Source organism: Capricornis sumatraensis, chromosome 20 (genome assembly GCF_032405125.1).
Source record: "Capricornis sumatraensis isolate serow.1 chromosome 20, serow.2, whole genome shotgun sequence".
Lineage (NCBI taxonomy): Eukaryota > Metazoa > Chordata > Mammalia > Artiodactyla > Bovidae > Capricornis > Capricornis sumatraensis.
The window spans coordinates 57,796,939-57,817,524 of record NC_091088.1 but is presented as its reverse complement, the minus strand read 5'-3'; the positions used below and the strand labels follow the sequence as shown (position 1 = coordinate 57,817,524).

The window sequence follows — 20,586 nt, the reverse complement described above, 5'->3', positions numbered from 1 at the left end:
GGGAGGTCAACAGAGCTGGGTGGGGCGCTGTGGGTTGAGATGAGGGAGCCGGGCCAAGCAGGCACTTGTGCAGTCTGGCTGGAAGCAGGCCTGAGACCACACTCTGGGGGGCTTTGGAGTAGAGCAGGGGTAGCAAGAGCCTGCTTTTCCCAGGCATGGGCCCAGGCCAGGTTGCTGGAGGGCCAGACCTCAGGGCGCGCTGTTCGCTCAGCTGCAAAGTGAGGAGCTAGGCCAGACACCGTCCTGCTGGATGCTGCCGAAGCCACGGCCGCGTCCATCCTGTCGACCTGGCAGCGCCGGGTCCCAGTCGTGCTGCGTCTCTGCGGAGGCTTTTCTGCGGGTTCAAGGCCCGGCGGGGGAAGTCTGAGGCGTCTCCTCTCCCTGGCTGGCCTCACCTGGGACCCCTTCAGGGCGCGGGCACCAGCTGGCAGTACGGGGCAGGGTCGGGGTTCAGCAGATCCTGGGGGAAAGGGGAGGGAAGGAGACGGAGGGGTTGTTGTGGTTTGGGGGTGAGAGCCAGGGGGAGACAGAGACACAGAAAAGGAGGGACAAGGAGAGAGTGAGAGAGACAGAGAAACAAAGTTCTGTGCAGAATACAGAAAAAAAAGAGTTAGGGAGAGACACAAGGTCACAAAGAGCCTGGGGGCGGGGTGGGGAGACCCCTCAGGGGTAGAGAGACACGTACAGAGAAACGTAAGATGGGACACACAGGGACACAGAGGGAGGCAGAAATTCAGGGCGAGACAGCGGGCGACTGGCTGAGACCCAGGCCCAGGAAAAGGGTGCGGGGGGCCCTGCGGTTGGGCTCTGACTCGCTGCGTGACCCCGGGCAAGGCTCTTCCCCTCTCTGGGCTTCATTTCTTCCTGTGTAAGTTCACTGCATTGGCATCCTTTGACGAAGGAAGAAACTAGCCCGCCCCTCGCCCCTCGCCCGGGAGACGGGAAATGACTTGTCCGGGAAGTCTCAGCGAGGGGGCTACGCACTTCCTTCCCGAGAGCTCGGGAGTCGGGGGCGGGGTCGGAGAGGAAGCCCCGCCCACCGAGCCTGGAGGTCCTGACCCCCCCTCCCCCAGCTCCATACCTGGTAGGGGTGGTTCTCAGGCCCCGGCAGTGGGGGCGGTGGGGGCGGCGGCAGAGGCAGGTCTGGCGGCTGCAAGGGAAGAGCAGAGGTGAGCCAGGCCCCGGCACCCTAACATCCCCCCCCTTTGCCCTGTGGCATCGGGACAGACCTGGACTCCGCGTCCCCATTGCCCCTCCCTGACTCTGAGGCCTCTAAGTGAAGGGAATTAGCCTCCCTGTACTCACTGTTCTCCTCTGAGAAATGGGTGCATGGGAGGTGCAGCCAGTGCTTACCTGACCTGACAATCACCCAGATGATGCTCAGCCTCCCCGGGGACACATGTGGGTCTAAGCTTTCAGTCTTAACTGTTTAAGTTCCTTTTCCTTCTCCTCCACCTTCTTCTTCTTTTTTTTCTGATTACACCATGAGGCTTGTGAGACCTTAGTTCCCTGATCAAGGACTGAACCTGCACCCTCGGCAATGAAAGTGCACAGTCTTGACCACAGGACCGCCAGGGAGTTCCCAGTCTCTCTTAATTTCTTACTTTAAGCAACCCTTTCCACCTGACTGTAAAGGAAATATCTGCCCAGTGTAGAAAATCCTCTTATAAGAATCCTAAGTTGCCACACTTCTAAGAAGCAGATAAAGCCCACCCACCCGCCTCCATGCCCAGAGACAAATTGTCTTTGTCTTGTGCCGTTTCCTTTTAGTTTCTTTCGCTTATATTTTAAAGATAGGGAGTGGCCTAGACAGGGAACAGCAGTTCCCAAACTGTGACAAGGCACCCTGGGGCGCCCCAGCACACTCGGAAGGGAGGCAACAGGTCAAAAGGAGGCTTTAGGGGAGAGGGGCGGGGGCTCACCGTGGCAGAGTTCATGGGTCCCGAGTCACAAGGGGACACCAGGAGGACTGGCGATGGTATTGCTTCATAGATCCTGTCATCACCTGAAGCAGAGGACGAGAGGGGGAGCCGGCTGACAGGTGGCCCTCGGGTCCGTCCCAGCTACTGCAGCCAACATTTGTGTTAAGCCCTCTTCTTGTCCAGCCCTATGCTGGGGATACAGTAGTGACTGAAGCAGCGCTGGCCTTGCCCTGCCTTCCTGGGGCTCATGGTTCAGTGGGGGGAGACAAACCTGTCCCCAGTCAGGGGTGACCCAGAGTGTGCAGAGCTGGAGTGGGGGAGCCCATAGGGCTCCTGGAGGGGTATCAGGGAGGACTTCCTGGAGGAGGGGACCTCTGAGAATAGCAAGAGAAATGAGAGCCATGCAAAGGCAAGAGAGCGGGTGTGCAGAGGCCTGGCAGTGAGAACCCTGGTGTTTGAGGAACTATGTTTCACCTGTCTGGATTATATTCGGTCATAAAGTTTGTTTGGGTTTTTCCATAAGATGTTATGGAAAAATCTGAATGAACTTTTTGGCGACCCCAATATATATATATGTATTTCTTTGTATTGTTTTGGGGATGGAAGTGTTACTTATGAGAGATGAAGCCAAGAAAGACAGAGGGGACCAGTTAATGAGGGACCTTGAGAGTCATGTTAAGGAGTCTGAACTTTGTCCTAAGGGTGCTAGGGAGCCATAGAGGGTTTTTGAGCAGAGGAGAGACAGGGTCAGAGATGTAGAAGGACTCTGCTCAGAAATGGGGTGGAGGCGAGTGTGGGAGCTGGGAGGACAGTGGGGAACTGGGTTGGGAGATCCAGAAGATGGAGCTTGGCTTGGGCTGTGACCCGTTGGAGGACAGGAGACACCAGAGGACGAGGGTACTAGACATTGAGAAAAGGAGGAGAAGCAGGTTTGAGGCAAGCCCTAACGTGCTCAGACTCTGTGGGCTGAATCTGGGGAGTCCCAGCAAGCTCTGGGTGGGGGAAGTGATTGGGAGGCCCCAAACTGGGGACAACAAGGGAGTTTTTGGCTGAGAGGCAGAGGAGGAGGGGGCCCTGAGGAGAGCCGGGTTGCGAGACGGGGGCCTCTGGCTTACCAGCACGATGACTGGGGCCCAGCTCTGGTTTCTCTGTGGCTGTTATCCTGGGGGCACATGGAGAAAAGGATATTAGAATCAAAAGATGCTCAGGTGGCTGGACAGAGACTCACAGAAGCTGGAAAACCCATCAGGCCCTAGAGAGAGAGGATCCCTGCTTCAAAACGACCCAGGACAAGTCCTGCCCCATCCCAGCTTCTTCACCCATAATCCCCAGGCACACAGTCGTTCCTCGGGTTTCCCCTGCTGCCACCTTACACAGGGCATCCTTAACCCCGTCAGTTACACAGACCATCTGAATGATGCAGCTCCACCTACCTGTTTCATGATTTCCTTAATATTAATCTTTAAATCGGCTCTTTTGAATACCCTTATTTAAAAAGTACGTGACCTCCCTACCACGAACTCATTAATTCACTAAACAAATATTTATAGAAACACTGACCACAGGCTGGGCACTGTTGAAGTCACTGGGGACACAGCTGGGAACAAGACTGACAAAGACCCCTGGTCTCCTGGAGCGGATGCCATAGTGAGGAGAGAGGGAGAGGATTCAAATGAATGATGGGACATTGAACATCAGGGAATGAAAAGTGGGATGAAGGAAAATGAGGACTGCAGGGGGCAGAGGGTGGTATGTGTGTGTGTGTGTGTGTGTGTGTGTGTGCAGTTTCAGGCAGGGTGGTTTGGGGTGCCTCATCGAGAAGGTGACAACTGAGCAAAGGCTTGAAGTAGCCTGGGGGACCAGGTGTGCAGAAATCAAGAGAAGAAAGTTCCAAGTAGAGATGACAGTCTGTGCAAAGGTCCTGAGGCGGGAGCTGGGACAGCAAAGGAATAGTAGGGAGGGGAGGGTGGCTGGGGCAGAGAGTGAGGGAAAGAGTGGCAACAGGTGAGGTCAGGGAGGCGAGAGGGTGCATGGCCAATTGAGCTGGGTCTTGTGACCATGGTGTGGACTTTGGCCTTGACTCCAGGACCAGAACTGACTGCTTTCTTTCTTTATTTGGCTCTGTCGAGTCTTAGTTGCAGCTGGGGGGAATCTTCACTGCATCATGTGGGATCTTTGCTGGCTGAGTAGCTACAGCGCCCGGGCTTAGTTGCCTGTGGGATCTTAATTCCCAGGCGAGGGATCGAACCCATGTCTCCTGCATAGCAAGGCTGATTCTTAACCACTGAACCACCAGGGGTGTCTCTGACCAATTTTAACAGACTCTCTGGCTGCTGATCGGGGGACTGGGAGACAGACTGTGGGTATGGGAGTGGCAGCAGGGAGACCAGTTGGAAGCTGTTACATTGTGAATGAAAATAAAACTCCATACAGCTGATTGTAAATATAGAAAGTGAGAAAGGAAAAGTCAAACAATGGTTTAGATTTGTAGCTCCACATGTTGCTGATTTTCTCTTCATAGAAGCTAGCAAGCATTAGAAAGGTGTTAAAAAACCTGATCAAGGTGTTTATGATTCTCAGAATCATGCAAAAAAAGAAGAAAAAGGAATTCTTTTCCCCATCTGATTCAACGCCTTTAAAAATATCATAACTTTAAAAATGTCATCAAAAGGTTAAACAATTTTTAGATTTGGAAATGTTTCAAACTTACCTAGAATCACTGGCCCTGTGGGAAGGAAGCTGGTCAGAGGGTCAGGATATACAGTGTCTAGCTTTGGTTCTGGAGCTTACAAGGTAGGCAGGTAAGGTTCACTATCTTGAGAATTTGCCATTCACGGGCCAGTTCTGTGCCATTTGGTAAATGACTTCTAGTCTCTAAGGCTATGGCAACTCTGGTGTTTGTGTGTGTGTGTGTTTGCCCCGTCGTGCCCTTCTCTCCGTGACTCCATGGACTGCAGCTCTGTTTTATTTACTTATTTATTTTGGCTGCATCCAGGCTTAGTTGTGGCAAGCGGGCTTCTCTAGTTGCAGGACAGGCTTAGTTGCCCCTCGGCGTGTGGGATCTTAGTTCCCCGACCATGGATTGAACCCTCATCCCCTGCATTGCAAGGTGGATTCTTAACCACCTGAGCACCAGAGACGTCCCCCATCACCTCTTTTTGTATCACCTTTGAGATGACGAGGATGTCTAGCAGGTATGGCTTATGTGTCTCCACTTCCTTTGATATGACTGTGGCAGACATGGTTAATCCATCGCAGCATCTTTTCTCACTACCTTAGATGGGACTCCCCACTTCCTTTTCCGTTAAGCTGTCTAGTGCCTAGAATAGTACCTGGCCTATAGCAGGCCCTCAACAAATATGTGTAGGTTAATTTACTGATCGGAATTGGGCTGGGAGGTGAAACCTGTTTGCCACCCCTAAATTAGAACATATTCAGGGAAAACAGAATCTTGAAGGTCAGGAAACTATAACACATAAGGAAGAGTTGAGAGAGGAGACAAAATTACTGCTTTCATTTTCTAGGGATTACTGAGTGGAAGTGAAATTAGACATCTTAGCTCAGAATCAAGGTAGGAGACAAAGTTCTCAGGAGGCTGATCTCATGAGAAAGGAATTTTTCATGAATACACTGTTCCCTGGGAAAACAGGCCTCCTCCCCCTTCTCTCTGTGTCTCTGCCTCTCCCTCCTTCCTGCCTACCCAACCCCTCAGAGGTAAGCACCATCTGATGCCTTTGCCTGCCCACCATCCACTCCCATTCTTTGGCAATTACATCCGGTTTTCTTTTGAGGAACCTTCCCCACTCTCAATCCATTTCATCATGTGGAGCTGGGTTTATGTCTCTGTCTCCAAGGTTATACAAGTAGCTCAACTTTGCATTCTAAGACCTGGCCATGGTGATTGTTTCATGTAAGGACATGTGATTTAGTTAAGCTGGTGAGAGGCAGCTCTGGGGTTTTTGATGGAACTATCAGGAAAAAGGTACTATTTTTCCTCTTGGGTGGCTGAGCTGGAATACAAGCCGAGAGCCACTGAGAGCTATCTTGTCACACCTTAAGGGGAGAAGCTTCCTGGAAATGGAGCCACCGTGGAGAAAAGGAGAGTTGAGAGGTCTGCATTCTATCAGAGTTTCTTGATAGAATTGAGCCCCTGGATCCGGCCATACCTGAAGCTCGCTTATATAGGACAAGAACATTTCTTATTACTTGCTAAGCCATTATAAAGGTGAGGTCTCTGTCCCTTGCAATGTGGAATTCTGTCTAATATAAGGTAGGAAGATCCTCTCCACCTCAGGGGTTCCAGGATGGATGAGATTGTGTATGAGTTGGATGATGTGACTTAGGGAAGAAGAATCAAGGGGATCCAAGAGGGGAGGGAGAGAAGACTTGACAGGAAGGAGAGAGGGCTGGGGCTCCTGTACCTGTGGTTCTGAGCCCTCCAGCCTCTTGTCACCAGGAGATAGGCGATGCTGCCGACAAAGATACATCCAGTGGCAAGAGATCCTATGACAATAGCAGCCACAATCCCAGCACTCACAGGCAGGCTGGTAACGGGCAGCTCCTTAGGCTTTTCTGGGGAGGGAGAGAGAGAGAGGGCCATGTGATTCTTTGGAAGACCTCCCCACCACCCTCCCCACTGTACCAGTGACAGTCCATAGGCCACTGATGTGTGATTTCATCTTCCCAGCTCAGAGCTTTCTCCTGTATTTCAGATCTGATCATCCAATTGTCCGGTTGATTGTGCTGCACGGAAAAGTCAACATGTCCCAGATGGAACATGTTGGCTCCCCCCACCTCAAAATCTCTGCTTCTCTAGGATTTCCTTCCAACCTCAGCACATCCCACACCTACCTCATGACACACTGCCCCACCCTCGCTCCAGTGACCGGCTTTTTCTTGCCTCAGCTGATGACCCCTCCATCCTTCCAGGAAAACGATGAAGTTCTGGACTGTTTTGTCAGGAACATAAAGGACTCATAGGATTCTCAAACTCAGCTTGCCAGATTTGGGACCAAGCCTTACCTGACTCTGGCTCCTTCCAAGAAGACCTCCAGCCTTTAATCTCAATCTGGACATCTGTTTTATCCCAGTCCTTCTTGGTACCAAGAAGGGGTAGCTTAGAATCCACTTGCCAGATCAGCAGACATAAGAGACACAGGTTTGATCCCTGGGTCAGGAAGATCCCCTGGAGGAGGGCAGGGCACCCACTCCAGGATTCTTGCCTGGAGAATCCCATGGACAGAAGAGCCTGGTGGGCTACAGTCCACAGGGTCGCAAAGAGTTGGGCACGACTGAAGCAACTGAGGATGCAATTCAACATACAACACGTTCCAAGCCTGGCTCCCTGCCATTCTGGAGACTCTCTGAATTGTCTAGGATCCTTGAATTTGTTCCTTTTCTGTTTAAGTCAGACAGAAGCAGTTTCTGTTGCTGTAGCCGAAAACTTCCCTGATTCACATGATTTTCACAGCTTGTTTATAGTTTCTGCCTTTTATTTTATTATTTTTTAAAATACTATTTATTTAAAAATTTTATTTATTTTTGGCTATCTTTTCTCCCTTTTATTTTATTATTTTTAAAAACATTATGTATTTTAAAATTTTTCTTTATTTTTGGCCGCGCTGGGTCTCCGTTGTATCCTGCATCCAGGGTTCTTTGGTGCTCTTCAGTAGCTGTGGTGTGCAGGCTTGGCTGCTCCAAGGCATGTGAACACTTCTCGGGCCGGGGATCCAAATGGTATCCTCTGCCTTGCAGGCGGGTTCTCAACCACTGGACCACCAAGGAAGTTTTTCTGCCTTTTATTATAGGCAGTGAGCTTGTGGAGAGCCAGCCTGTGAGTCACTGTATTTTCCGGAGTTGATTGCAACTGAACACCTGTCTTCAATATGACTTTGCCACTCTCCTGTCTAGTGGAAGGTCTAATCTCCCTCCCTTGAATGTGGGCCAACCTTAGTGATTCACTTGTAATCAGAAGAATACGGTGTAGCTCAAGGTGTGTGACTTCCAAGGCTGGGTCAGAAGAAAGCCACGGAATTTCTGCTGTGGCCTTCCAGAACACTTGCTCTTTCCATGCTTTCCCATCATGAACCCAGAACCAGCTACCATGTTGTGAGGAAGCCCAAGCAGTCACGCTGGTGAGGACACGTGACATCACACTGGTGAGGACACATTGATCCATAGGATCAATGATCTTATTATTGATAGCCCCAGCTGAGCTCCCAGCTGACAGCAAGTGCATGAAGACACCTCTGGGTGCTTTTAGCTTCCGGCATTTGAGCCAAGCTCAACCTTTTGAAGCCGTTCATCTGAGGCTGGATATCACGAAGCTCTCTGTATTTTTGATCCCAGAAATCATGAACATAATAAAATGGTTGTTGTTTTATACCACTGAGTTTGTCCCACAGCAAGAAGTAGCTGGAACCGAGCCTCACGTTGTTTCTCCTTCCAGCACTGAAACTTCTTTTCTTTTGGCTTGTCTCTTCACTGGTCTCTGGGACCACCGAGTCTCAGTGCTACTAACAAAAAATCTGGGTCTTCCATGGAGTAGATTTATCCATGTTGATCCTTTTATTTTTAATTTTATTTTTGGCTGCACTGGGTCTTTGTTGCTGCATGGGAGCTTTCTCTAGTTGTGGAGCGGGGTCTGCACTTCATTGCTGTGTGAGGGCTTTTCATTGCAGTGGCTTCCCTTGAGGCTGAGTACAGGCTCTAGGGCGCATGGAGTTCAGCAGCTGTGGTTCTCAGGCTCTAGAGCGTGGGTTCAATACTTGTGGCATACAGGCGTACCTGCCCTACGGCATGTGGGATCTTCCCGGACCAGAGATCGAACCTGTGGCCCCTGTGTTAGCAGGTGGCTTCTTAACCATTGCACCACCAGGGAAGTCCCTCCATGTTGATCTTTGATTAGATAGAATCACATCGAAAAAGTGCTTTGAGAGAACTGTGTGCAAACCGACAACTGTCAGACCAGCCCTGAAAGCAGAATTCTGACTCACAAGGTGCCGCGAACTGCCTAGGAAACCAACCCTCTTACAAACAGCCCAGAAAGCCAGCTAAAGTCAGACTTACAGGAAGCCAGATTTCTATCTCTGGTGACAATGCAGGAAGCTGAATAATAGCTTCTGTAACAATCAGTGCCAAATGGCCAGGACTTGATTAACGACTAACAGCCTCCCTAATTTTCGTCCCTTTTTTCTAACTCAGGGCCAGCCAGAGAAAGCCAAACACGTACCGTAACCAATCACCTAGGCTCTCGCGCTTTTCTGCGCCAACAGCCTCCCACAAGGACACACATGTAGCCTTTCCTGTTTTCCATTCCAAGGCTTTTCTGCCTGCCTTTGAGTCTCTGCCAAAATGCAAGGGAGAGTGGATGACTCCCCTGCTACACACAAGCTCTGAATTAATAGCCTTTGTTTTCCTCTTTTGGTTATCCTTTATTTCCACAGCTTCCAAAGTAGCAGCTTCACATGAACTTGCCCAGGCAGTCCTCTAAAGCAGGGGGTCTCCAAACTCTGGGATCTAATGCCTGATGATCTGAGGTGGAGCTGATGTAATAATAAACAGAAATAAAGTGCATAATAATAGTAATGCGTTTGAATCATCCCCAAACGACTCACCCCACCCAACCCGCCAGGGAAAAATTGTCTTTTACAAAACCTGTTCCTGGTGCCAAAAATATTGGGGATCTAAAGGGTCCTGTGATGGTGGCGATGTTGTTGCCCCCATTTTACAGACACAAGAACAAAGCCTCTGAAAGTTTTGGCCATTTCACTAAAGGTCATATTGACACCCGTGTTATGCAGTCTATGCAGTCCAGGTCCCAGGTACAAAAACTGTATTTTTTTTTTTTAAACCACACAGGTTAGTTATGTTTTATCAACAGGATGCTGCAAAGACCCGAGACAAAACCAGACTGAACTGGCTAGATCCAAGAAGGCCGACTTTCCTTGTCTCATTTATCTCTGTGTTTTCATACCAGGCCCTGAGAGCTGAAGAACACTTGCTCTGATTTATCTCCGTGTTTGTTTCAAAGCACTTGATATCTTCCAGCGATGCTTTGCAGCTGTGTGCTAAGAGATATGCAATGGTCAATCACCCCAAAACTGGCTCTGACATGACCCCATGAGTGCGCCTGTGCAGCTGAGACCTGGAGGTGTCCGAGAGTTACCGTTGTTTCGTTAGATCTCTGCACAAAGAGGGGATTTATACTCTGCTAGGCAAAATTAGCTTCCTTGGTGGCTCAGTGGTAAAGAATCCACCTGCCAATGCAGGAGACTTGGGTTCGATCCCTGGGTCAGGAAGATCCCCTGGAGAAGGAAATGGCAATCCACTCCAGTAGTCTTGCCTGGGAAATCCCATGGACAGAGGAGCCTGGTGGGCTACAGTTCATGGGGTTGAAAAGAGTCAGAGGTGACTTAACGACTAAAACAGCAAAGGCTCAGTCAGAGCTATGTGCAAAGGAGCATGGGTGACTGCGCGTGCCCAAGGCTGCCCCTGAAATCTCCACCTCTTTCCTAGAGCCCTGATGCCCTGTTTGTGTCCTAACCCTTAAAATCCCCCTACTCCTCTCCCTTCAGAGGGAAGAGGCTTTTAGAGTGCAAGTTCCCTTCTCCATTCTCTGGCCACTCTCAAGCGGTGTCTTGCTTGCGCCAAATTCAATTTCATTATTGGCAGCTCAAACTTGATCCTGAGTGGCAAAGAACTCCCTGAGCCAGGGGGGGCTTTGGTTTCAGCTAGGGCCTCAAGGGCAGGCTTTGTGTCTAATTCTGTAACTGCATTGTGGGTCAGGACTAAACTCTTGACTTCATATAGTTAGTTAACGATGATAGCTGTTAACACTCCAGCAGAATCAAGACCTAACTAGAAGCATAGACTCTGGAGCCAACTAGCCTGGGTTCCAGTCCAGCACCTGCTTCTCCCTATGTGGGTGACCTAGACAAGTTACTCAGATTGTGCCTCAGTTTTCCCATCTGTAAAATGGGGATCGTCATGCCATGGTTGGGAGGGCATAGATGATACCTGTGTGAGAAACGCACTGTACATGGTCAATTAGGGGCAGTCAGGCTCCACAATTAATCCCCATGGGTATCAAAGGGCCTGAAGACTTTGAGGAAACCAGGCAGAGTTGCTCAGAGGCCCCAAACCCTCATGAATAGGTTTCTGGGACTGTGGCTCCCCTCTGTACTTTTGACCCAAGTTGCTGTTGCTTGTGGGCTGTGTGACCTCAGGAAACTGACTTCTCCTCTCTGAGCCCCAGTATTGTCATCTGTAAACTGGGGACGGTTTATAGTATCTATACATCCTGAGCCTTCACTTGTGTTTCTGTGAGTCATATGTCTTGGGAGTCCTGCCAGAGACCCTTTTTCTTAGGTTCTTTTTCCATGGGAACCTGTCGTGTGAGCCAGGCTCCCTGAGTTAGAAGCATCCATGTGAAGCCACAGATGCAGGTACCACGTGGGGCCTGTGATGATGAGGCTGGAGCCGGCACGTCCACCGACATATAAACTCCACAAGAGCAGTGATCTTTGTACTTTTCTTTTGTAAACTCAGTGCCTGGCGTACAGTAGGTGCTTGATGTCAATATTCATTGAATGAATACGTGAATGAATGCAGCCTTCCAAGGGCCCTCAGGCAGGAGTTCTGGGCCCCAAGGGGCCCAGATGTGGGCAATGGCTACTCCAGTCAGAGCAGTTCCACCAAGTTATTTATACCTTGTTTCTTGTTTCTAGCCTCGGGAAGGTCCTGTGAACATGTATGACCTTTTTCATTTTATTTTTTAATAGTTTTTTTTTTTTTTTAATTTAACTATAGTTGGTTTACAACGTTGGGCTAGTTTTAGCTGTATAGCTTCAGATTCTTTTCTTGTAAATTGTTGCAGGATACTGACTTTGGTTCCCTGTGGTAGTGTTAGTCACTCAGTCATGTCCGACCCTGTGGACGGTAGCCCGCCAACCTCGTGGAATTCTCCGGGCTCGAATACTGGAGTGGGTGGCCATTTCCTTCTCCAATGGTTCCCTGCACTATACAGTAAACCCTAATGTTTATCTATTTTATATATAATGCTCTGTATCCCATATTCCTCATTTATCCCTCCTCATCCCCTTCGGTAACCATAAGCTTGTTTTTCATGCCTGTGAGTCTATTTCTGAGTTTTAAATAAATTGATGTGTATTTTTTTTTTAGACATGCTAAGCTTTATTAAACCCCTTTCTGGGGACTTCCCTGGTGGTCTAGCGGCTAAGATGCTAAGCTCCCAATGCAGGGGGCTTGGGTTCAATCCCTGGTCAGGGAACTAGGGTCCACACACTGGAACTAGAAGATCGCACGTGACGCAACTAAGACCTGGCACAGCCAAATAAATAAATTTAAAAGATAAATGTAAAAAAACCCCTAAAAACACCTTCCTGCACATGCCAGTCGGAGTTGGCTTCTGTTACAGCCAAACTCCCTCATGATGAAGAGAGATTGAGTGTGTGAGTTACCTGGGATGCTAGAAGTGCTGTTGGCCATTTCCATTCCCACCTAGGTTGGGGAGCTGAATTTGGGGCCCTCCAATATAAATGTCTAGGGCTGAGGACACCCACCCTAACATGAGGACCCTCCCAACCAAGCCCATCCCTAATTCCCTCTGCCTTTTCCTCTGCTCTTCTCTTTATGCTGGGCTGAACTGCCTGGCTTCCCTGCTCCCTATGCTCAGCCCTCTGAAATCAAGGCCATTCCCCACCTCCTTTGCTTGCTTTCTCCACGGGGACCCCTCAGTACTTCCATGGGAGTCCGTGTGTAAGAACCTCATGGCAGGAGGGCCAGGGCTGTGTACTTGGCTCCTCCCTTTCCCAGAGGCATGCTCTGGGGCCCACTCTGGGCCTCCATTTACCCTTCTGTAAAATGGGGACCATCCCAGGGCTACCTGCAGTGTTCTTATGGGAATGGAATGAAGTGAGGTTGGCAAAGCACTTAGCTGGAGGTGCCGGCAAGTAGTAAGTGCCTCATAAATCAGAGATGGGGTTGCAAATATTTAAGCTGCTCATGTGTGCTAAGCCATGCTCTGGGCAGTAGGAGATTGATGATGAACAAAATGATAGTGACTGTTGAGTCCTGGCTCACAATCCCCAGCTCCCCTTCTGGTTTGTTGTACTTGATCCCATCTCCTCGGAAAAGGGGTGGGCCTTTGACTCAAGGGGAAGCAGACCCACAGGCCAGATAAGGCCAATCAGATTCTCTGTCTGTCTGTCTCTCCAGCTCCCTTTCTCTCTATCTCTGCATCTTGGAAGAGAAGACTCAGAATGCGCAAAGAAGCCTGTGTAGTGTCTTGGTAGGAATCCTTGCTGTGAGAAGAGAATGGAGCCCTGGAGCAGAGATGAGACCAGAGATGGCACCCTCTGGAGGGGGAGGGAGAACCTGCTTTCCCGCAAAGCTTCCTTTCCCACCCTCCAGGCTGGGTGCCTGGTCCATTCATTCATGCAACAGTGTGACTGGCCCTGTTCTAGGCTCTGAAGAAGCAGCTGTGAACCCAGGCCTAATATAGAGCCCATATCCCAGGGGCGACCTCTGGGGTTCTACAAGACACCCCCACTCTGAGTCAGTTGGAGAGAGCGTCTAGCCTTACAACCCAAGTGTTAGTTGCTCAGTCACGTCCGACTCTTTACGACTTCATGAACTGTATAGCCTGCCAGGCTTCTCTGTCCATGGGATTCTCCAGGCAAGAATACTCGAATGGGTTGCCATTCTCTTCTCCAGGGGATCTTCCCACCCAGGGATCAAACCCAGTTCTCCTGCATTGCAGGCAGATCCTTTACTGTCTAAGCCACCAGGGAAGCCCCTGGCCTTGGCTCAGATTTATCCTGCAGTGCTGGCCTCCTAGGATGCCCCCTGTTCACTGCCCTGTCTCAGCCAGGCTGGCCTCCTGCCAGCTAATTCATGAGCCCTGTAGCTTCCTGCCCCAGGCCCTATGCACAGGCTGAGCCCTCTGCCCATATACCTTCCAGAGCTCCTTTCTTCCCTAATTAGAACTTCCAGGGGACTTTTCTGGTGGTTCCAGTGACTAAGACTCTGTGCTCCCAATGTGGGGGGCCTGGGTTCAATTCCTGGTCAGGCAACTAGATCCCACATGGCGCATGCCACAGCTAAGACCCAGAGCAACCAAAACAAAAAGTAGTAAAAAAAAAAAAAAAAAGAACTGTCGATCATCATTCAAACTTTGTTGAAGGATCATCTTTTCAGGGAACCTTCCTGACACCCCTCTTTACAATCTCATAATTCCTGCACTTTCCTTCCAAGTACCTGCACTGTGCATAAGATTCTATTGTATGTGTGTGTGATTATGAAGTTAATATCTGTCTCCCTCACTGGGCTGTGAGCCCCAGGAGGGGAAGGTCCGGGCTGCCTCGGTCACCACTCCGTCCCTAGCACTGCCCAGTACCGGCCAGACACAGAGGAGGCCTTGAGGAGGTGGCTCTTAGCAGGTGCTTGCTGAAGGAGGAGTGAATGAGGAATTTAGCACCTGCAGAGGCAGTGTGTGTCTAATTCAGGAGGCGCTGCATTCGAGTCCCATCTCTGCTGCTGATTTGATGGTGAGCTGCCTGATACCCTGCCTCAAACCTTCAGGATAAAACAGAGATTCAACCTGCCCTGTGCCCGATGGATAGGTTAAACTGTGAACCCGATCACTCTCCTGCTTAAACCCTCTTGCGGCTTCTTGTCGGTCTTGCTGTGGCCTATGAGCCTGGCCCCTGTCTACCTCTCAGACCTCACCTCCCTACACCCACCTCGCTCACTGTCTTCTAGCTATGGAGTCCATCTGTCTATACTTTAAACACACCAAACTAGTCTAACCTCAGGGCCTTTGCACACGTTATTCCCTCTACCAGGAACTCTTGCCCTTCAAATCTTCAGGACTCCCTTCCTTCTTTTGCCTACTTTCTCAGCAAGGCCTATTCTAGATCACATCATTATTTATTTATTTTTACTGGACAAGTCTAACCTCTCTGTGCCTCAGTTTCCCCATCTGTAAAATGGATCTAATAATGTTATCTACTTAGCAGAGCTGCAGTGAGGATTAAGTGAGTTATTATGGGTAAAGCTGGCATTTACCTATAACAAGTCATTTAACAGTATAGTATAGGGACTCTACTTGATGGTGAGTTGAATGGGAAGGAAGTTCAAAAGGGAGGGGATGTATGTATGGCTGATTCACTTTTCTGTACAGTAAGGACAGTAATGACACAACATTGTAAAGCAACTGTACTTCAGTAAGCATTAATCAGAGAATAAAAGGGTAAGTATGTTCCATTTTTCTTACTCTGTGCTCTGTTTGTTTGGCTGCTCTGATGCGCATGTGAAATCTTAGTTCCCCAACCAGGGATCGAACCTGTGCCCTCTGCAGTGGAAGCAAGGAGTCGTAACCACTGCAACACCAGGGAATTAGCACAAAACAAGTTCTCAAGGTGATAAATTAGAACACATGAGGGCAATCAGGAAGGTAAGGGGATGAGCAGAGTCCTCTGGGGACCTAGATGGTGAGTGACCAAGTCTGCCTGGAAAAGTTGTCATTCCACTCCCAGCTTTATTGAGATATACTTGGCACATAATCGTTCATGGAGTTCTGAGAAAAGAAACACATGAATTAATATAGGGTATGGGCTGCCATCTACAGGGGTCGCACAGAGTCGGACATGACTGAAGCCACTTGGCAGCAGCAGCAGTGGTTCTCAAACGGGGGTGACGTTTGGCAATGTCTGAAAACATTTTTGCTTGTCACTCCTGGGAGGGCTCTATTAGCATCTAGTGACTAGAGCCCGGGGAAGGTGCTAAATACTTGTCAGTGCACAGAACGTGTAGCCTCTGCTACAGAGAAATAGCCAGTCCAAAACGTTAATAGTGCCCAGATTGAGAAGTTGTGTTCTAGGGCAGCTGTTTAGAACTGGTTTTGATCCATAACAAGTACCCAGGAAATACTAGCTGTTGCTGTCGTCTGCCACCATATCTCTGTTTTGCTCAGAGTAGATTCATCAACACATTTTTTTTTTTTTAAACTCTACTGTGAGGCTTGTGGGATCTTAGTTCCCTGACCGGGGATCAACCCTGGGTCCCCACAGTGAAAGTGCCAAGTCCTAACCACTGGACTGCCAGGGAATTCCCAATAAATTCTTGACTTATGAACATAGATCCCTCAAGACTAGGCATATAGTAGGTGCTCAATACACATTTCATGAATTCATGCATGTGAAGAATAAATGAATGGTGCATTCTCCAGGGTCCGGCTCAGTGTCTGGTAAGCATTCAATAGATGTGTTCTTAGCTAATGCACCAGAGGATTAAATGACAGCTTCAGGGCTGGTACTGAGTAAATGCTCAGCCAATATATGTTGCATGAAGGAACAAGAGGACCAAATGTTTGCACAGAGCTTGGTGGCTGCTCAGGTTGCATTAGCCTCCCCACTTCTTCCCCCAGTGCCCAACACTCACCGACCACCTGGACCTCAGTCTTGGCCCGCATGGTCCAGGAAGGGTTGATGGTGACAGCTACCTGATAGGTGCCGCTGTCTTTGGGCTGGGCGTGGCGCAGCAGCATGGAGCCGTTGGAGAAGCCAACGATGTCTCGCTGGTTCATGGCACTGCCATCCCTCTGGGGTCGTAGTAGCTTGGGGATGTAGGTGAATAGCATTGTGCTGCCATGGGCCTCCTCCCCCAGGTACCAGCTGAAGTCCTGGAAGGTGTTTGGGATGCCCTGGACAGACAGCAGAAGGTCCTGGTTCATTTGAGGCTGCTCCGGAATCTTCTGGATGTGCAGGGCTGCCCAGGAGCCTTGGGGAACCCAGAGGGCCAGGATGGAGGCTGTGGGGTTACAGGGGAGGCCTGGGATCAGAAGTGTCAGGCAGGGACCATAGCATTCTCCTTCTTATTTGTCCTCAACTGCAGGCTCTGAGTGCTGCTCATTGGCAGCAGCACTGGGATTGATTAGTGATGTCTGCTCTGGGTGCAAGAGTGGGAATCCAGGTATGAATGTCACAGATCTGCCATCCCATCGGTCCAGAAAGTTTTTTGGCTTGGAGATGGTATGTGATCTGCCTCCAAACACATGGACTCTCTGAACTGATTTATTAATTTGTCTAACTAATAATTGTTTAACCAATATATTGTTTATGCTACAATACCAGTTATGTATGATATGTCTAAAATTCTTTATGGACTTCCCTGGTGGTCCAATAGTTAAGACTTCCAAAGCAGGGGGTGTGGGTTTAACCCCTGGTCAGGGAATTAAGATCCCGTATGCTGCGTGGTACAGCCAAAACAATAATAAAAGAAAATAAAATTCTCTAGATTTCTAAGCCTTGGGAATTCAGCAGGGAATCAAGCAGAAGTAAATTCCAGCCTTCGTGGCCCTGACATTCTAGAGAACTCCACAGGTTAAATGGGGATGCGGTTGTGATTCTTCTGCCCCTCCCTCCCATCTTAATGCCATAATTTCCCTTCCCCTGACAAACTTTCCCTTCTTTCAGGAGGAAACCTCAGCCCCTGGGCTAAGAACCCCTTCTCCCCTCAGCCCTGGGGGTACATTTCCTCCTTACCTGAGAGCAGGAGGCTCCTGGGGAAGGCGTGCTGGGACCCAGCAGGAATCTCCATCTTGGTGTCCTACAGAGATGCCAAGGGGCCACCTACTGGACACCGAGGGGGCCCGAAGGTGGGGCCCTGGCTATCCGAAGTGAGCCCACTCAGTGGGAATCCTGGGGTGCCTCTGAGACATGGCTGAGGCCGGCCCAGCCTAGCACCCCTTTCCCATAAGCTCTGAAGGCCTCACCTGTGCTCCTGCAGATGAAGGATGATCTGCACAGAAGCTGACTGAACCAGTTTTGCAGGGTGACTGAGGAACTTCCTAGCAAGACTCCTCCCTTGACCCCTTTACATCTCTTCTTCCCTGTCAGTAGCAAGGCAGTAATTATAACAGCAAAAACAACAGTCACAGCAGCCTTGGATTGAGCAATCCCCCTGGGCCAGGCAAGGAAGTAGGTAATACCTTGTTCAAATATCTCATCCTATATCCACCATGCATAACTTTCCATTCCATGGAATGAGAAAACTGAGGCTCAAGGAGAGAGGCAAGTCAATCAGCAGGTGGAGATGGAATCTGACCTGTGGCTGGCTCACTCTGAAGCTCTTAGCATAGTTGTTCAAAGACATCCCCCTGTTCATTCATTCCAACATGCACACACTATGCCCAGCCCTGGGCCAAGTGATGCTGAGAACATGGTGATGACTGAGACGGCTCCTGCTCTGCCCTCGGTCCACAGCGGGGCTCACAGTTCTGTGTGTGTGTATGCATGTGTGTGTGTGTGTGAGAGAGAGAGGCCCATCCCCAGACAATGATGATACAGAGTGATCATCAATGCTGGGATGGAGGAGCCTCAGGGCCCAGGAGAACCTGAGGGAATGCCTTACTCAGCCAGAGAGGCAGGGCGGACTTCCTGGAGGAGGGGATGTCTGTGCTGAGACCTAGAGCAGGAGGAGGAATGCAGTGGGATGGATTGGGGAAAGGTATACCAGGCAGTGTAAACAGCATAGGCAAATGGCATGGAGGCTGAGACAGCCCTCGAGGTGCACTGAGGAGTCAGCAACATCCTGGAAGAATGGAGGGCCGAGCAGGGAGGAGGTGTGTGTTGGGGGGTGAAGCTGGAGAAGTAGGAGGACCAAGTGTAATTTTGAGCTCTGCTGGGGCATGACCTGGGTGCTGGAGGGTCCAGGATTGTGCTATAACCATAGCCACCTAAGGCTATTTATATAAATTTAAATTAATTGAAATGTAATGCCTTAGAAAACCTAGTTCCTTGAAATAACCACTTTCAAGTGCTCAACAGCCCCATGTGGCCAGTGGCTACCACACTTGAGAGCATGGGTACAGGACATTTCCATCATCGTCAGAGAAACTTCTATGGGACAGTGCACACCTAGGGATCTGACAGGGTTGATGCCAGGTGAGATTTCTTGTCTTGTAGGAGGAGAGAACACCAAGTCAGGGTCCCATGCATCACGTAGCAGTATGTGTGTGTGTGTGTGTATGTGTGTGTGTGTGTGTGTGTGGGTGTGTGTGTGGGTGTGTGTGTGTGTATTGGACATACTTCAGAGACTGGCATCTTCCAGAGTCCCCAGGTTGGAACACTTTTCTTTCTTTTCCTTTTTCTTCTTCTTTTAAAATCTTTTGGCAGTGCTGCATGGCACATGGGATCTTAGTTCCCTGACCAGGGATTGAACTCGAGCCCCTAGCATTGTCAGCACTGAGTCTTAACCACTGGAGCACCAGGAAAATCCCAGAATCCTTAGGTTGGGACAGGAAAGAAATCTTGACTTTGAACTGTCTCAAGGCGGGCATGGTCCAGATGTCTGAACATCTGTAGATTCCAGGACTGCCCTGCTGTGAGTGGCTGAGCCTGGCTCTCAGCCCAGCTTTGCCACCACTTGGTTATGGGATCTTGGGCGCAAGAGTTCACCTCTTGGAACTTTGGTTTCCTCCTCTGGAGGATGGTGCAAACACCCTTACTTATGGGGCTGTTGGGAGGAGTAAGGAGACTTTGCAGGCAGGGGCCAGTAAATGCCCGCTATTTGTAATTATTATCCAACTTGCCTATGGACTTGCCCTGCCTCCCAGATTTGTGACCCTGCTCGTGGGAAGTGTGTTTCCCTGGAGGTGTTTTCAATCCTCGCCTCCCAAACGGTCTCTACAGCCTGGAAGGCCTTGAGGTGGTGTTCCTGGTTGTGTTCCTTGCCAGAATTCTTCCAGGATCTTTTGCTGCTGTTTTGAGGTTTGTTCTGTCCATCTGCCTCAGAGGGATTGTTGCAAACCCAGCCTTTATTTCCAAAGTTGTTGCCCCAATCTTGGGCTGCAATCAGATTGCCCAAACCAGTCTCATTCTGGTAGGAATTTGGAGCACAGCAGAAGTGGAGTGTAGGGGCCACAGGGATTCTGATGAATTTTCCCTGTTAAACCTCAGGAGCAAAGCTTCTCTGAGCTGGGAGAGGGAGAGGCAGGGCGCCAAGCAAAGCCAGTTATTCTAGAGTTTCCAGTTCCTAAAGCTCCTCTCTCCCTTTCTTCCCCTCCCTCTTTCCCTCCTTCCTTCCTGCCTCCCTCTCACCTAATGACTTTGATTCCTCTTACAACTACTAAAAGGAAAGTCAAGGTTTATTTAGAACATTTAGACAGAATGAACTTAAAAGGAAGAGGGTAAAATTCAGCCAGCTTCCAACTGCCCAGAGAGAATCACTGTTAATTGTCGTTGTTGTTTAGTCGCTCAGTTGTGTCCAATTCTGTGTGACCCCATGGAGTGTAGCCCATGTGAGTTGCCATTTCCTTTTCCAGGGGATCTTCCCGATCTGGGGATCGAACCTGCATCTCCTGCATTAGCAGGCGGATTCTTTAATGCCGAGCTGCCAGGGAAACTGGTCGCTGTTAATACCAGATGTTCGTTTCATCCTCCGTCCTGAAGTCTTCATCCTGGCTTTTCACCAGCCCCAGAAAGCAGGTCCTGGCTGGTTCAAGCCTCCTAATCTCAGAGAGGCAGCAGTAAGTGGTGATTTGAAGCGATATCTTAGTTCCCTGCCCAGGAATTGAACCTGGGTAAGCCGGGGGCCTGGAAAATCTCATGGGCAGAGGAGCCTGGTAGGCTGCAGTCCATGG

The 20,586-nt window shown here is 49.8% G+C and overlaps 1 protein-coding gene across 1 annotated transcript; it reads right to left on the bottom strand.

Annotated features, from left to right (window-relative positions):
• Positions 1 to 406: 406 nt before the first annotated feature.
• CEACAM19 (CEA cell adhesion molecule 19) lies at positions 407 to 17,543 on the bottom strand. Its single transcript, XM_068993475.1, has 7 exons — positions 17,489 to 17,543; positions 16,386 to 16,754; positions 6,344 to 6,494; positions 3,038 to 3,084; positions 1,923 to 2,005; positions 1,082 to 1,150; positions 407 to 460 (listed from the first exon to the last, which is right to left on the bottom strand). The coding sequence occupies exons 1-7, from the start codon at positions 17,541 to 17,543 to the stop codon at positions 407 to 409; spliced, it is 828 nt and encodes a 275-aa protein (XP_068849576.1).
• Positions 17,544 to 20,586: the final 3,043 nt, after the last annotated feature.

What these genes read in the sequence shown, in the direction of transcription:
- CEACAM19 (XM_068993475.1), bottom strand. Translation starts at nt 17,543, where the DNA reads ATGGAGATTCCTGCTGGGTCCCAGCACGCCTTCCCCAGGAGCCTCCTG. An exon ending in GACCCATGAACTCTGCCACG is followed by an intron (nt 1,151 to 1,922) that starts GTGAGCCCCCGC and finishes CTTCCCTTGCAG; the next exon opens with CCGCCAGACCTGCCTCTGCC. An exon ending in CTGAGAACCACCCCTACCAG is followed by an intron (nt 461 to 1,081) that starts GTATGGAGCTGG and finishes CCTTTCCCCCAG; the next exon opens with GATCTGCTGAACCCCGACCC.